Source organism: Pectinophora gossypiella, chromosome 26 (genome assembly GCF_024362695.1).
Source record: "Pectinophora gossypiella chromosome 26, ilPecGoss1.1, whole genome shotgun sequence".
NCBI lineage: Eukaryota > Metazoa > Arthropoda > Insecta > Lepidoptera > Gelechiidae > Pectinophora > Pectinophora gossypiella.
Window position 1 is genome coordinate 7,044,863 of NC_065429.1, and position 17,564 is coordinate 7,062,426.

At 40.9% G+C, this 17,564-nt stretch overlaps 1 protein-coding gene across 1 annotated transcript; it reads right to left on the bottom strand.

The window, feature by feature from the left end:
* Positions 1-1,170: 1,170 nt before the first annotated feature.
* LOC126378316 (uncharacterized) lies at positions 1,171-17,548 on the bottom strand. Its single transcript, XM_050026509.1, has 12 exons — positions 17,368-17,548; positions 15,781-15,908; positions 14,265-14,688; positions 13,307-13,513; positions 12,444-12,548; positions 6,745-6,849; positions 4,825-4,975; positions 3,847-3,939; positions 2,962-3,078; positions 2,305-2,432; positions 1,678-1,855; positions 1,171-1,307 (listed from the first exon to the last, which is right to left on the bottom strand). The coding sequence occupies exons 1-12, from the start codon at positions 17,398-17,400 to the stop codon at positions 1,171-1,173; spliced, it is 1,806 nt and encodes a 601-aa protein (XP_049882466.1). The 5' UTR covers positions 17,401-17,548.
* Between the last annotated feature and the right edge of the window lie 16 nt (positions 17,549-17,564).

Sequence of the window (17,564 nt, forward strand, 5' to 3'; positions counted from 1 at the left end):
TCATATGCATAGATATAGCACTTTTCAATTTCCATGTTTTCTAAAGACAACACACACCCAACTTGCCAGTTGTCAGCATAACCGTACAAGTATATTTTAGCCGATACGTTAAACACCCGTAAATTAGTTTAATGCAGAATCAGACACATAATAACACAAGAAAAGCTCGAATTAATATCATTTTTTGCTGAAAACTTGGTGTGCAAGGTTAGAAATCGGCCGAAGGTATCGAAGTGAAATTTTGCCGAGAGATTCAGCATTGTATGCCGAAAATGTCGATTTGTGTGTGTGTATTAGCCTCAAAAAACACTTTTTTTTTCAGAATTATTAAATCTGTAGTTAAAGTGTATATAAGATTACCTAATACATAACATATCTAACGCTAGTTTTTAAACGTGGGGATAAATATTTTCTATTCTGAAATTATATAACCTACTTTATATTCGTACTTGCACACTTCTGAAACATTTCCTATTGCTTCTAGAGTTCTTTCTTCTGTTCTCACGTGACATCAAAGTCTATAGGTGGCAGCGGCGGTGGTATATTCTTCTCTTTCCATTGCTCAAACTTGGTTTCTTGGGAATCTACCAAGAGCAATGAAAAGTAGTTAGGTTAGGCGGAGGACAGGAGTTTTGGAACGGCTTTGAAATAGACTACTCTGGGCGCCATCCCACTCACATTAGGCAGAGTACTGCAAAAGGGGTATTATTCCCTAAAAAAGTAGCATGGAGAATGTTACATCCACAAGAGCGTGGCTCTTAATTAGTAAGTAGGTTAAGTTATTAAGAAGGCCTTATGTAGAATAATCTATGATAAAAAAATTATCACGGGTTTTACGATGAAAATGTTAGGGACTTCGAGCAATTTAAATTGTACTTTGTCTAATTAACAAAGCTCGGTGAGGTGTGTGTACTTGAACTCTTGGATGGATGTACCTTAGACTACACTAATTTAGATATAGTCGTGAGCTTATGTTATAAAAGTTCTTTAAAAATCTTATGAAGACAGAACTATGATTAGATAATATAAACAGCCTATATACGTCCCGGTGCTGCGCACAGACCTCCCCTCAATCAACCGGAGGGTGCATGGAGCGTACACCAAAGCAATATAATTTGTTATTTCGTCACATCGAGCTGGCAATCAATACTCAACAAATCGTGAACAAATTCACTCATGGACCTTACCAGTGACCCTGGATGAGGACGCCGGCGATCCCTTGAAGAACCTGGCGAGGATGACAGCTGATGGTGACAGCGGTTTACCACGCGCACCGGCTGCTGATGTGCTGCTGCATTTCTTCGCAGCTGATGCAGAGAATTTATAAACTTCAATAAAGCCTACAATATGCCTTGCCAAGAAAACCCGCGCAAATTATGATGCCTACAGATGGTACAGGGTTACAGTCAGGTCACAGACACGTTACAGTCAGCTCATGGTTAAGTTACAGTTAGGTTACAGTTATAGTCATGTCATTGTCATGTTTCAGTAAAAAGAGTTCAAAAAAACGTTTAAAGTGGCGTTACTCAAAAGGCATGAGGAACAAACCCTGAAAATAATGTCTAATGAAGAATGAAAATAAATAATAAATTAGGTTGATTGAGGGGAGGCCTGTGCCCAGCTGTGGGACGTATATAGGCTGTTTATTTTATGTTATGTTTTAATAAATCAGCCAACCAGTCTTCTTGCTCCAAGTCCAGCGGCTCTCGACGCGTGCGACTGACGTGGCGGCCGCGGGCGCGCGCGTCGAGCGTGACGTCACGTGCGCCAACAACGCACATATTGCGCACACCACGCTAGCCAGCACCAGCCCACCACCAGCCACCGCGTACCCACAGGGCGGGTAGAACCACCACTAAACAAGGAATGGGTAATATTAACTTTGTAAATTTTGTTTTTCACCTGTTAGGGAGACTTATTCTAACTTTTCTCAGATAGTATCTACTACTTGACCGGACAAAATATGTTTACGAATAATAGGACTGTAATATAACTGTAACCATGTGTAGCTTCATTTACCCTCACTATTTCCTAAGATAAAACACGGGACTTTTCGTAATACTTCTAACTGTAATTTGACAATATGACAGCAACTTGACAAGTTCCTTACAATAAAGCATACCTAATGGACGGTAAACTGCCCACTAACTCAGTGATTAAAACGTGTAGTGTACTTACTACCCTCGTTACCCACTCTAACTACAATCTGACTATAACCTAACTGTAACATGACTATAACCCGACTAACGTAACTGTAACCTGACTGTTACCAGACTATAGCGTGACCGTAACCTGTGTACGTACATCGTACCTGCGCATGCGGCGCAGCGACAGCCGACAGCGCTCCGCCCCCGGCTCCGCGCTCATGCCGGCCGGGCACGGGTAGCACGCGTTGTCGCCGGCGCCCGCGAACGTGTCACAGGGGCACGCCGCTGTGGATAAAAAAACTAAACATAAACTCACGACTATATCCCAATTGGGGTAGTCAGAGATGAACTAAGTACCCACATCTTACTGAGCTTTCTGTTATGTAGGTGGTGAACTGTATTAGTCTTCTTCTTATCGTGTGGTTGTGAGGTTAATTACCAACCTCATCAACCCTGGTGTCAGGGTTATTATTGAGCCGCCAAAGGCCCCTGACATGGCTCATGTAACGATTACTGACTTACATCAATATGTAGCTACTATCTTACATCAGTAAGTACTAACCGGGACTAACGGCTGAACGTGCCTTCCGAAGCACGGATCATGTACTTTCGGACAATCAGGTGATCAGCCTGTAATGTCCTAACCAAACTAGGGATCACAGAGTGATTTTTGTGATATGTCCCCACCGGGATTCGAACCAGGGGCCTCCGGATCGTGAGCCCAATGCTCAACCACTGGACCACGGAGGCATTTAGTATTTTCCTCACAGTGGGAGTCGAGCGGTCTTCCAATTGAGTTGACCGGAATACTCACCACAAATCTTGTCCTTCGGCATGAGATAGTATCCTGCAGGGCAGGAGAGCACAATGTCCAGGTTTCCTGGGGCCATGCTGGCTGCGAGGCGGTGATACTCCGTGTGGCCCTGTAGGTCTGGAAATAATCCAGGGTGTTAGTGACATCGTAACGAAAACTTCGAGGGATGATTCAGACCATGATTCTGAGTTGATCATCATCATCAATTTAAGAGCCACGCTCTTGTCGGTGTAGCATTAATGCTACTTTTTTAGGATAAAAATAGGGCAGTGGTTTCCCTCTTGCCTTCCGCCCCGCAGTACTCTGTCTGACGCGAGTGGGATGGCGCCCAGAATAGTCTATTACAAAGCCATACTAGGACTCCTGTCCTCCACCTCTGAATAGTAATGACAGTTACTGCTGCCCTCTGTCAGGTTCCAGGTTACAGTCTCTGTGACTTGACCCTTTTCCCATTCTGAGTTGATATCAAGTGGAATTTTCCGTCGCAAAAGTATGGTACCGAAAATATTAAAAAAAACACGAAACAATCATGAATTTTGCAACGGAAAATTCCACTTGATATCAACTCAGAATCATGCTCTGAATCATCCCCCTCAGTATTCGTTACGATGTCACTAACACCCTGTACCGGCCTGTACTTATATTTTTTTGTGCCCAGCAGTGGGACGTATGTAGGCTCTTTATGTTATATAAATTATTTAGTAAGACGATTCCGTGCTTCCGAGGGCACGTTAAGCTGTTGGTCTCGGCCGTAAAACGCCTCCACCAACCCGCAGTTGAGCGTAGTGGATGCTCCATACCCCCTCCGGTTGCTTGAGGGGAAGCCTTTGTCCAACAGTGGGAAGTATATAGGCTGTTTACATATTATTTTATGTCCAAGGTTACCTTTCTTCCGGAGTGTATGAGTTACAATCATCTTCCTGTCTGCCTTCATCGAGGGAGTCAGGGTCATGTTCAGACCGTTTCTGGACAGCAGCACTGGAACAACATAGCATAGCATCACACCTGTACGGTCACGAGCATTAATATGTATACACTTTGGTACCACGTCACATTAACTTTTTTGACAAATTGAACTGTAAGTCTCGGTAAGTAATTGTCAAATATGTCAAAAGCTACCTTGTATGTATTGTGTTATTTGTCATAAGTAGATATAAGATTCAAAAATATTCAAAAATTCAAAAATATCTTTATTCAGTAGGTAACATAGTTACACTTTGAATCGTCAATTTTTACATAACGAACGTCTCATCCGCCTAAAACTACTGTAGCTTCTCACAACCTGTATATATAAGTGCTGTACTATCGGATTAGGATGGTCCTGTAATGATAGTTTTAAGTTTTGGTAAATAAATAAATGTTAGTGCGACAGAGTCCTAAAGTGGGTACATTATATTGCTCGTGACTGTTCCCCTCTACCCTGTATAAGTGTCTACAAATGGTAAATAGCAGTTAATTTATCTGTTTCCTGCAAGATATGCCGAACGCCATTCCCTACCTATTGCCATTCATCATCAGCCCATTAACGTCCCCACTGCTGGGGCACGGGCCTTCCCTATGGATGGATAGGGAGATCGGGCCTTAAACCACCACGCGGGCCCAGTGCGGATTGATGGTTATTAACGACTGCTAATGCAGCCGGGACCAACGGCTTAACGCGCTGAAGCACGGAGGAGCTCGAGATGAAAACTTTTTTTTTTGTGGTCACCCATCCCATGACCGGCCTTTGCGAAAGTTGCTTAACTTCAACGATCGCAGACCGAGCGCGTTTACCGCTGCGCCACCGGGCTCCTCAACCTCCTCCTAATGCCATTAACCGGTGACAATTCCTGGAAACCACGTGATATCTATGTTCCAACTCACCTTTAACAGAAGACAATGCGGGAGCATTAGAAGCGCAGAGCAGCGCAAGAGCACATTGAAGATCTCGGCGACACTGCGCGCTACAGCGCACCTCGGGGGGTGGGCAGACGGTCAGTATGGCGGTGGCACGCAGGTGGATACTTGCGTCATCCTGAAGATAAACCCAGCATAGGCTATGACCGCTATACTGGGTGTTAGTGACACCGTAACGAATACTGAGGGGGATGGTTCAGACCATGATTCTGAGTTGATATCAAGTGGAATTTCGTATCAAAAACTTCATGAAAATTTTTCTTTTCTTTTTAATTATTTTCCAATCCATACTTTTGCGACGGAAATTTCTACTTGATATCAACTCAGAATCATGGCCTGAACCACCCCTCAAAGTTTTCGTTACAATGTCACTAACACCCTGTATATATACGTTGTCTATGGACAACGTTACACGAACAATGGCTCTAAATAATGCGTCCAATTCCTGCAGACACCTCCTTATTTTATTTTAAGTTATATCTGTCATTTTCTTATCCGTCGAAAAGGAAAGGGACGGATGATTGTCAACATGTTAATTTTAAAATGAACGAATAACCCGTGCAAATAAAACAGGCATCTCGCTGGTATGCAATCCGTTTAACGTGCTGTCTACTTAACTCTGTCGGGTTCAGTGGCGGATTTACAAATTTGCCGCCTCTACTGACCTCTGAAATTCGATACTAATAAGTCGAGTGCACAGCGCTACCAAAAACACGGCGCAAAGTTAGCAAAATATGTTCGGTTGAAGCCCGTACAGACGTAAGAATGTTCAGTATACTGTGCATTACTAAAATGTTATGACTCTTGTCACTTGTTTCTTTGTGTATAGGTATAATATCTATTATTTTACTTCTGTAAGACAAAAAAAAATTTGGGCCAAATTTGCCGCCCCCTAAAATCTGCCGCCCTAGGCTTCAGCCTACTCAGCCTACTGGTAAATCCGCCACTGGTCGGGTTATTGGCCGATGTAAAATTTTTAGACGGTTGTTTTAGATTTGTGTTTAAAATTGACGTGTGTTCCTAAATTTTATGCTTGTCGATTATCCGTCCCTTTCCTTATCGGCGGATAAGAAAATGACAGGTACAACTTAAAATCAATTAGATGCTGACTACAGGGATTACCACCAATGTGTAGTGTCTGTGTAAAACGAGGTGTTTTGTATGAAGTATCCGTGGTGTGATCCAGAGGTTACTAGAATACAATAGAAATAGTTTATTATAAAAGAGCGCCACACACAAAAAAAAGACAACAACTTCATATCAAATTTCCACTAAAACAATTACAAAAAAGCAAGAAGGATGTTAGTCGAAATGATCATAAGGTGGTGGTGGAAGTCCTGAGATAAAAGGGCCTCACTCAGCACATGTCGCGGCGTGAACCACGACGCTGATATTATGTGGACCCTGTTGGGTGACGCACGAACATCGTGTTCCATAAACATGTGTTAATGGTTTATATACATTATAATATATACCAATAATTAAAGCACATAATAACGGGTTCTTCCGCGTTTAAATGGGGATATGAGACTGCCGATATTTCGATACTGTTGCAAGTGCCATGATCACGGAATGTCATCCATTATTATGTGCTTTAATTATGATAATAACCGTGTAAACGTAAAACAATATTATCATCATCATCATCAGCCGTATGACGCCCACTGCTGGGCATAGGCCTCCCCCAAGGAACTCCACGACGATCGGTCCTGCGCTGCCCAACAATAAACAATATATACCAAATTATTTTAATCTTCTTCTTCTATCGTGTGGGTTTTGAGGCGAATTACTAACCTCATCAACCCTGGTGTCAATTATTTTAATAAAATTAGAGTACTTACATAGACAAATATTATCGCAAGGATTGAGATTATAAACACTGCCCACCTTATCCTCCAAACAGATGGGCTCGTCAATCCTCGCAGTATCGTGACCACACACCCAACCCTCCTCGGACATCACTTGACCCAACTGCTGCAACGCTCTTAGATCCTGCAAATGACCATCATCCCAAGTAGCATTTTGTTCCATTTAAGAGTACACATTTAGTTCCAAGGTGAACTTAAAGCATTACTACAGTTCACTCGTGATGTATTAGCTGCATTATTGCAATTAATTACACCTATCCCTGTCTAAGGGACGTATAGGAGTGTAGAGTAATACTTTTATACGATTATGGGCGTTATAATACTCTAACAACTATCCTTTAGTCAGCTTTCTGACTAAGAGCATTATAGGAAGGTAGAGATACGGCAACCGCTGTTTAACGGCCTACTTGTTCGATGTTATAGAGCTAGCATTTTAATATAACACTTGTGGTCATTTATAAAGCCAAAGGCTGTTATGTTTACTTGTTTTAGACTGTTATACAGCCAGTAGCTGTATTAGGACTTGTTTGTGATACTTAAAATAACCTTCCCAGGTAGCACACTGGCTGATTAAATGTCCAACCTGCCTCTTATTTAAGTGTAAAAGTGTTATATAAGATGTTTAATGGTTTTTTTAGCTTCCATAGGCTGTTATGAAACTTTGAAATAAGTTAGTTAATCAATGGTTGGTAAAAGGTACATCTAAAATACGTAATTAAGCTGTGGACTGCATACGAGTTCATAGTTAGTGTCTTATAACGTTTTTTGCTGTTGAATGGCTGAAAAATATTCTTTTATAACGGCAGCTGGTTAACGGTACGGCCCAGTGGTGTTCTAACGCTTAAAGCTGGTGAAGGCATCTTTTATCAAGCTTTTACACTTCTTGTGGTCTATTTTGAAACCAATAAACAGACTTCGGGTTAAAGCTGTAAAATAAATACTTTAAACAGCCTGCAGCTGCTTAAAATACGTCAAAGTATAATTTAATTACTCCTGAAGCTGTAAAAGTGTATCGAGTCGTATATTTTAACAGCTTGGATTGCAAAGCTGTTTTGTGTAATTTTACAAGTGGCTTATAATTCTTATAGAAACGTAGTGTCATTTATGCGTACTTTTATAAAGATTATCCCATCCCGGCAAACCCTTATGGAACTTGTTGCTCTTGATGACTCCGGTTTGGGCTGTGATCCGCCATTCAGGACAAAGGATTGTATAATATATATAGATAGATAATACCGGTTTAACGGTTTTTATTATTTGCCAAAGGAGCCCTAATATGCTGCATAAAGTAGTTGCTGAAATACGATATACCTCATTAGTCATTAGAACTGCGTACCCCAAAACCTTGTAAAAACTAAAAGTGTAATTGAAAGTATCTTATGCAGAACATAAGCAGCCTGTGGCTGATTATTGGTATTCTTTTCAGCAAATAGAATCACAAGATATTTTTTCAACGACTTAAGCTGAAACCTTATGGACGCCATAACTAACCTCAAAAATACAGTTTGTATCAAATTTTAAATCCTAAATTCTTCAAAACTACACATTTATTTCACATAATAACTATGTTTCAAGTTAAAGTACGTTCATAAAAGGGTATAATATATGATTTCAAGTAAAATTTTACCAAAAGCTTTTTCACTCGAAACTTATCTACACATTTCTTTCAATATAATTAAATAATTCTAAGGGCGCATCAATTATTAGTTATAAATTAGTATATACTACACGATAAAGTTGCACTCGCAATCTGAACTTATTATAATAATCACTGGTTCAAGTTACCGTAACTCGAAGCAGCAATATTTTAATTCAAAATGGGTGCCCTGTCGCTGTTGAATAGAAACTTATTTTTCTGTCGTTAAAAATTTAAAAGATTAAATATTTTTATATGGAAAGCTGAAAAAAACGTTTCAATTGGATACCGGGTACGTCAAAAGCTGCGCAAGCGCTGGATATGGTAATCTTAAACAGAATGAAACGTTTCGAAAGTGTTTATTGCAGCTTTAATTAAGCCTTTATTAACGTAAACCACAGCCTATTTTCAGCCATTGTAATACCAAAGGCTGGTTAATTTGGGGCCCTTTTTGGCTGAAAAAGCGCTTTTTCAGCTTTAATACAGCCAATTTAAATACCGTCATACAGCATTGATATTCTTAACCAGCACTTGTTCAGCGCTTATGCAGCAATTTTGTGCTACCTGGGTTTTTTTACTATCTGTACAGAAGTGTTTAAATGATTCACATGTAGACTGTAGGCTGTTAGAAGGACTATATGTGTTGTCCATTAACATCAATAGCAGTTTATTTGTCCACAAGTATTACTCTTATTTGCTGTAAGCTGAACATGAATGTGAATGTGATATTCTATTACACTTTTTCCCAAGCGCCATTGCAAAGATAAGGCTTCAACAAGTGCGACTTCAACCGTTGTTGGTGGTTCCGTACATGATGCAGAGGAAAATAGTATGCCTGAACCTGAAAGTTCCCTTCAAAATATACAGATATCAGAGTGTGGTGATTGCAAACAAATTATTTTCTGTCCTTTTCTGTCGCAGGGCATAATGTTGTCCCTGTTTATCTAGTTTGTTTACATTATTTTAAATACCTCCTTGAACAGAGTAGTGTTTTTGTAATGTAAACTCTGACGCCAACTGTGTGTCTCACACGAAAATGTGATTTTTGTTACTTTGTTACAAAATTTGTACTTTAGGTGACTATTAGTAACTGGGCATTTAACGGCCATTAATATTTTTTATTGCGGATCTCTAAAATTTCAGTATTTGAAGAAAGAATTAAATATACACAATTGTCCTGAACTACATCTTAAAGCTGTACATAAGTTCACATTAGAATAAATTAATTGACATTGGCGCTGCAGTGGTACAAATGTGGGACTTCATATAGATAACAGCATTCTAACAGAACACATGTGAACCTAATATACGCTCACCGCATGAAATAGGAGTTATAACAGTTCACATAGCCGTTTTTCATTTCCACCATTTTGTTCTACGTAACCTAAAATATTTACCAAATAAATCTACAAGATTAATGCAGATTTATCACAAAATACGCAGATAGAGCGAATGAGTTTTGGTTTCATGTTAAAATTAATTACCGTAGTATAATTATAATGCCAATAAAATATCAAAAACTGAAAATGTAAATTTTCCTCTCAGCCAGTTTTAAATATTTCAAAATGAATAAAGCGTTTTTACAGAGGCGCGTGAAATTTTTAGTTGTCAATATGTATACATTTCACGATAAAGTTGCATTCCCATGGCATTAACATGATATAGTATATTTATAAGACATTATATTATAATAATAATCCGCCGGAGTTAGTTTGCCCCGAATCCGTGCACTCCATACAATTGTCAAACTAATATATTAAAATGTGGAAATAATTTAGGACACAAGTGAATTTAAGGTAGCTTACTGGAGTACTTTTGTCCGATTTTAACTGTGAAGGCTGTGTATTTAGCCACTTATTACTCTTTATTACACTCATGTACGTTGTATGGTTCACACTGCGTTCCATATAGTGCCGTAAGTCAGCCTTAAGTCCGATGTTACTACTTAAACTGCTATTATAATGCTATTTTACTTCTAATGTACAGCCATAGTGAACTTAAGGCTGTCTAATTTGTGCCCAAACTGGTTCAATAAAAGCATTATAGCAAGCTATACAGCTCATATACAGCTGACATACACAGCTTGTAGAGTACATGTGAACGACTAGACATCTTATATAGAACCCCGAATGCTACTTGGGATGGAAGTGATTAAAGTTACCTTTCAAACAAAAGAAATCTACTTGACATCTCAGAAACATGGCCTGAATCATCCCTCAAAGTTTCCGTTACTATGGCATCGCCAAAGTATACAATAGTACTGACAGTTACTGCTGCCCTCTGTCAGGTTCCAGGTTACAGTCCCTGTGACTTGACCCTATATCCTTTCTAAGTTGATATCAAGTGGAATTTTTCGTCGCAAAAGTATGGTAAGTACCGAAAATATAAAAAAAATACATGAATTTTGCAACGGAAAATTCCACTTGATATCAACTCAGAATCATGGTCTGAATCATCCCTCTTAGTATTCGTTACGATGTCACTAACACCCTGTACCGGCCTGTACTTATTATATTTTTTGTGCCCAGCAGTGGGATGTATAGTAGACGACAGGTCGACATGGCAATTCTCTAGTGACGTGACGTTTTCAATATCGATATATCTTTATTGGCCCAGATTCCTGCAGACACCGCCTAATTTTATTTTAGGTTATATCCGTCATTTTCGTATCCGTCGAAAAGGAAAGGGACGGATGATTCACAGCTCTTAATTTTAGGAAGAATGAGTAAATTAATGTGTCGGGTTATTGACTGACGTAAAATTTTTAGACGGTTGGTTTAGATTTGTGCTTAAAATTGACGTGTGTTCCATAAATTTTATGCTTGTCGATTACCCGTCCCTTTCCTTTTCGGCGGATAAGAAAAGGACAGATATAACTTAAAATAAAATTAGATGGTATTTACAGGAATTAGCACCATTATGTAAGTATGTAACAAAATGTGAATAAAATAATACCACGATTTTTCATTTAAGTTAATATTTATTCATCTGAATCATCTAACGTCCGATTGACAGAAAATTTGTAACAATTATTTTTCCGTTCAATGTCACAATTTTCTAACAATTTTCTAGCTAGTTCTCGAGCTTGAGAGTGAATTATTGGTTTTTTTGCTTGAACACGCGACGAAGATGCAACCGTAGCCATTTTTAAAACACAATAGTAATAAATTATGTGAGCGAGATTATAATCGATAAACGCGGTCGATACGGACCCGTGCGACACTGAGACTAAGACGCCGCGGGCACTGTGCGGGTGTGCGGGGCGACCCCGCCTCCGCGGCTCACCTCATGCCCCGATTGCCATGTCGACCTGTCGTCAACAGTATGTAGGCTCTCTATGTTATGTTATATAAATTATTTAATAAGACGGTTCCGTGCTTCCGAGGGCACGTTAAGCTGTTGGTCTCGGCCATTAGCCGTAAAAGACCTCCACCAACCCGCAGTTGAGCGTAGTGGATGCTCCATACCCCCTCCGGTTGCTTGAGGGGAAGCCTCTTAGTATTCATTACGATGCCACTAACACCCTGTATAATGTTCCACGCAAAATCTAGACGCCGAAATTATTTTCCCCTGCAAATGGTATCAACCCACCAAAGCAGCCAAGTGTGGCTGGATAGAAGCGCTGAGGGCTCTCACCCGGTACAAAAATGTAAAACAGGCCTGCAGCCTGTTGGGCACATTTACCCCAATCTGGCTAGAACGAGTTTCTCCAGAAATTTCAATGGGAATCACGGCCTCTGTTGTCCAGTGGCTGAGCGTTGGGCTCACGATCCGGAGGTCCTGGGTTCGATTCCCGGTGGGGACATATCACAAAAATTACTTTGTGGTCCCTAGTTTGGTTAGGACATTTGGAAAGTAAGACGATCCGTGCTTCGGAAGGCACGTCAAGCCGTTGGTCCCGGTTACTGCTTACTGATGTAAGTACGTAGTCGTTATATGAGTCATGTCAGGGGCCTTTGGCGGCTCAATAGTAACCCTGACACCAGGGTTGAGGTTGGTAATTCAACTCACAACCCACACGATAGAAGAAGAAGAATGGGAATCGCAATACCGTCGCTTTATAGTGACAACTGACAACTCACGTCATAAGTGCAGCCACTTTCGGAGCTGTACATAGGAATGAAGACAACTCTGAACTGGGGCAGCGCCAACACCGTCAGCTGGACCACTCGGTAGATATACCGCTCCTGAATACACAAAAATCAAATCAAATGCATTTATTGTAAGTAAATCAAAAATCAGAATCATTTATTCAACGTGTAATTCGTCATCATGGATAAACTTGTTGAAGGACAATGTAACATTTTTAAATTTACGTCATTTCGCAAGGTGTTATGGCTGAGGAGAAGAAATGACAAGAAACTGCAACAGCAACACATCTTTTAAACCAATGAGGGTACTTATTATTTAATAAGTAGAGGTACACAGGCATTTTTATTTAGGTAATCATTAATCTTATAATAAGCTTTTTTACATAAAGTAAGCTTCACATGAGCTTTAACTCCAACAGAATCGATAAAACATTATGAAACTAATTTGAGCCATTGGGCAATGGTTGGCAGACAAGGTTTGTAAAACGAGGTCTATAGGTAACGGCCTCCGTGGTCCAGTGGTTGAGCGTTGGGCTCTCGATCAGGAGGTCCCGGGTTCGAATCCCGGTGGGGACTTATCACAAAATTTTGATCCCTAGTTTGGTTAGGACATTACAGGCTGATCACTTGATTGTCCAAAAAGTAAGATCCGTGCTTCGGAAGGCACGTTAAGCCGTTGGTCCCGTTTACTACTTACTGATGTAAGTAAGTAGTCGTTACATGAGCCATGTCAGGGGCCTTTGGCGGCTCGATAGTAACCCTGACACAAGGGTTGATGAGGTTGGTGCTCCACCTCACAACCCACACGATAGAAGAAGAAGAACGAGGTATATGTGAAAAAATAATAAACTCACATGGCTGCAGGTGTAGTTCCCAACATTTCTCGTCTCCACCTTCCTGAGGACCACACTGGAGCCCTTCACCACGACGTTGTCATACTTCATCATGCCAATCCGGTCCGTACTCCACTCGACCTCTGGGTCGGCGCGCTGGCGTATGTGCGATAATGGTGGCACGCAGTCTAAAGTCACACTGTCACCTAACATCACGAACACTTGGTTCTGGAAGGAAAGTTTTTCAGTCTTCTTATTTCCCACACAGGTTGTGAAGTGGAATACCAGCTTCATCAACCCTGGTGTCAGGGTTACTATTGAGCCGCCAAAGGCCCCTGACATGGCTCATGTAACGACTACTTACTTACACCAGTAAGTAGTAACCGGGGCCAACGGCTTAACGTGCCTTCCGAAGCACGGATCATCTTACTTTCGGACAATCAGGTGATCAGCCTGTAATGTCCTAACCAAACTAGGGATCACAGAGTGATTTTTGTGATATGTCCCCAACCGGGATTCGAACCCGGGGCCTCCGGATCGTGAGACCAAAGCTCAACCACTGGACCACAGAGGCCGATGACCTAAGTTTTTCAGTAAATAGATCACACCCCGGTCACTTTTTAAAAAAAAAACCCGTTTTACACAGACACTACACATTGACGTTATAATACACTCGCATCTGTGTGTGTGACGTCTGGCGCCCGTACGATTGAAGACTAAAGTAAGACCTTAGGGGTGAGGTAAACCTAGCTCAGCCGCTGGTGGGGAGCGGGCTGTACGTAGTCATCATCATCTCTCTAGCATTATCCCGTTTTTCACAGGTACCTAGGTCTAAAACTAAATACACCGATGTCTACCTCTTCGGGGATACAAGTTTAGGCCCGTGCCGGGTTAGAACCAGCGATCTGACAGTGAGGTTCAAGCGGTCTTCCGACTGGGCTCGTCTGTGCAGTATGAAATTAAATGAAGTTCTATTTACCAAAACCGGCTTGAGCGGTGGCAGATTCTTCAACCCCAAGATGAGCTCCTTCATGTCTTCTACAGTTCTTTTCCGCCTCTTCTTCTTTTTCTTTCTATAAACATTATCCTCCCCTTTGTAAAGTCTTTCGAAAGAACTCTCATCTCCATCACCATCACCTGTGTCCCCTACCAGCTTGATAACATTGAAACCGTCTTTTGCTTTAAAATCATTCGCTGAATCAGTGTCATCATATGCATCATCGACAATTCCTAATTCATCATCATCTATGTTGTCAGTTGAAAGCAATGATCTTTTGTTTCGAATCCAATCCCATTTGATGCTTTTTATTGATTGGCTATCCTGCTCGCTGATTCTCAAGTCGTTGCGTCTACGAACCTTCTTCCAAGGCTCTATAAAAAAATAATCTGGAGGTTTTTTGTACCTGGCAAGACGAAATAGACTTTTAACTACTGTATTCTAACGACCTCCGTGGTCCAGTGGTTGAGCGTTGGGCTCACGAGCCGGAGGTCCTGGGTTGGATCCCGGTGGGGCAAAAACTACTTTGTGGTCTCTAGTTTGGTTAGGACATTACAGGCTGATCATCTGATTGTCCGAAAGTAAGATGATCCGTGCTTCGGAAGGCACGTTAAGCCGTTGGTCCCGGTCATTACTTACTGATGTAAGTAAGTAGTCGTTACGTGAGCTATGTCCGTCTATCTATTTACCTGAGTATGTATATTCTCTGGTCTAATCTACGCCAGCCCTCAAGGCATAGCAACAACGCCGCACGCGTCGCTAATTATATCATAAACGCAGCTTTTTTTGACGTGACTTATTGTAGGTTTGCCGCAAATGGCATTAACTACTTGACCGAACGAATGGGGAGCGCTGAAGGCTCTCACCCGGTACAAAGTTTAAGGACGTCTGAGAGGAAAATATTTGGAAGAATTATTCGACCCTAGTGGATCGATAGCGATAAGCGCTGAATGAGGGAAATCGCCGACCACGCTGGCGGGGTCGCTATCGGGGTTTTGAAGAGTTTGTTGCGAAATAAACGCAGCGAATGCTATCCACGTAGATAGACGCCGTACAGTTATCGAAGCTACGATATGATCCGCGTCGCGCGCGGTTCTCGTGCATACCCACCCATGTTATGTTATGTTACGTTAGTGGGCTCTGTTTTCCGCATTTAGACTCTAAGATGGCCCATTATGCGTGTAGTTGTTGACTACGTAAGACAACCTAACTCCTTCCAGAAGCTCAGAAGCCCCCTGGGGCTTTCACAGGCTTCGCGGAGCGACCCCATTCCTTTGAGGATTTTTACCCGTTGTGCTGACACTCCCGTGCATTCCAGGACTACATGGGGGCAGTTTCTTCTGCATCCAGACAGCCTCTACAAAGTGGGCTGTCCGTTATCCCTATATTAAATAGATGTTTGTTGAGTGGGCAGTGACCCGTAATGCTGCCCACTACTATTCGGAGGTCATCCATGCATACCCAGCTGGTCTGCTCATTAAACAACGCAAAGACGGACCTGTAACATGTGATGTTCCTGACGTAGTGCTCGAAGTCCCTCCGGGGTAGGGTCCTGCGAACGTCGACGATGTGGTTGGAGGTCGCTTGGAGGTCACAGAGGCAGAACTCCGTTGTGGAGTCACAAGCCTCTTGAAGCAAATGATCAGTGTTATTTTTGGAGCATTTTGGAAAATACTCTACACTCCTTTATATATACGTAGAGGTTGTTAGTGATACCGTACCAAATACTGAGGGGAATGATTCAGATCACGATTCTGAGTTAATATCAAGTGGAATTTTCCAATAAATCAGTTCTATACTTTTGCGATTGCGACGGATAATTCCGCTTGATGTTAACTCAGAATCATGAGCTCATGATTCAGCTGAATCATCTCCCTCAATATCTATATGGTGTAAGTGGTGGAATTGGGAGAGGAATGCCTAAGCTCTCCTTTTCGGTGGATAAGAAAATGACATGTATAACTTAAAATTAAATTAGAATAGAATAGAATAGAATAACTTTATTCCCAAAACAGTGCAGTACAATAGTAGAAAAGATAAAGATAAGTATACAAATCAAAAATACACTGCCAGGGAAAAGGGACTGACTCAGCATGTTGTTGCGAAGAATAGTAGAAATACCACTCTTAGCAACACTGATATTCTGCCAGTACCTAAGTTACGCTTATAAATACTTTGAACTATCGTGCCAACAAAAAGTGTCGGGATTTACTTACAATAAATAAGAAAATAAGCAAATATAATTATGAAGAAAATATATGAATTAAGGGATTACGAAAAATATGAAAGTATTAGTCAAAGGTAGATAGTATGCCAAGGGGTTAAAGTATACATAATAGATACGACAAATAAACAGATGTGTAAAATAAAAGCCACAGATAAACAGATAACGAGAGAGATTTATAAACAATATATGACAAGTAGATGTGTATAACATAATTATGAAATAAGTATAAAGTTCAGTTACCGACGTTTTTCTGAATATTAAGAAGATATTCCTTATATTTCACCTTAAAAGTAATTTTGGAAGTAAGCTTCCGAAGGGGCGGTGGAATATCGTTCCAACATTTATTAGATCGGTAACTGAAGCCTCCACGAAAAGCGGCAGTCCTATGTCGCGGCAGATGCATCACTATTGAGCAAGACCTCGCAGATTTGCGCCACAAGAGTTTTTTAAAGAGGTATTGAGGTTCTTGAAACTTAATAATATCGTGCAGTTGACAAGCAAAATATAAACTTAAACGATGATGCATATTTAGCAAATTAGAATTGTTGAGAAAAGGCGTTATATGAGTACGAGGAGGAATCGGAAAACAAAAAAAAAAAAAAATTAGGATGTGTCTGCAAGAATTAGGTTATTCAGTGTAGTTTTCACTAACACAGTTGGCTCACCACCTTTCACGTTGGTCTAACAGAAAGCTTGGTGAGGTGTGGGTACATGGTTCATCTTGCAATGGATCCTCCTCTGACGAGTTTTGGGATATAGTCGTGAGCTTATGTCTGCTGATAGTCTTTTCTGAAGTACATATTTTTCACTTCATAGTATCAACAATGTTTTTTTAAGGAATACTAGTTCAACTATTACCTGTACTATCGACAGATCTGCCATTCTTCCCATCCGTTTTCTTCTTTGAATTCTTCTTGGTTGTCGACTTTTGTTTTTTCTTCTCTGTTGTGGTTTTCTTGTTCGCTTTTGTTGATACTGTCGTAGTCGTCGGTTTCGTGGTTTTAGACGTCTTCGTTGACTTTGTCGTCTTTGTCGACTTTGTTGTTTTGCTTGTC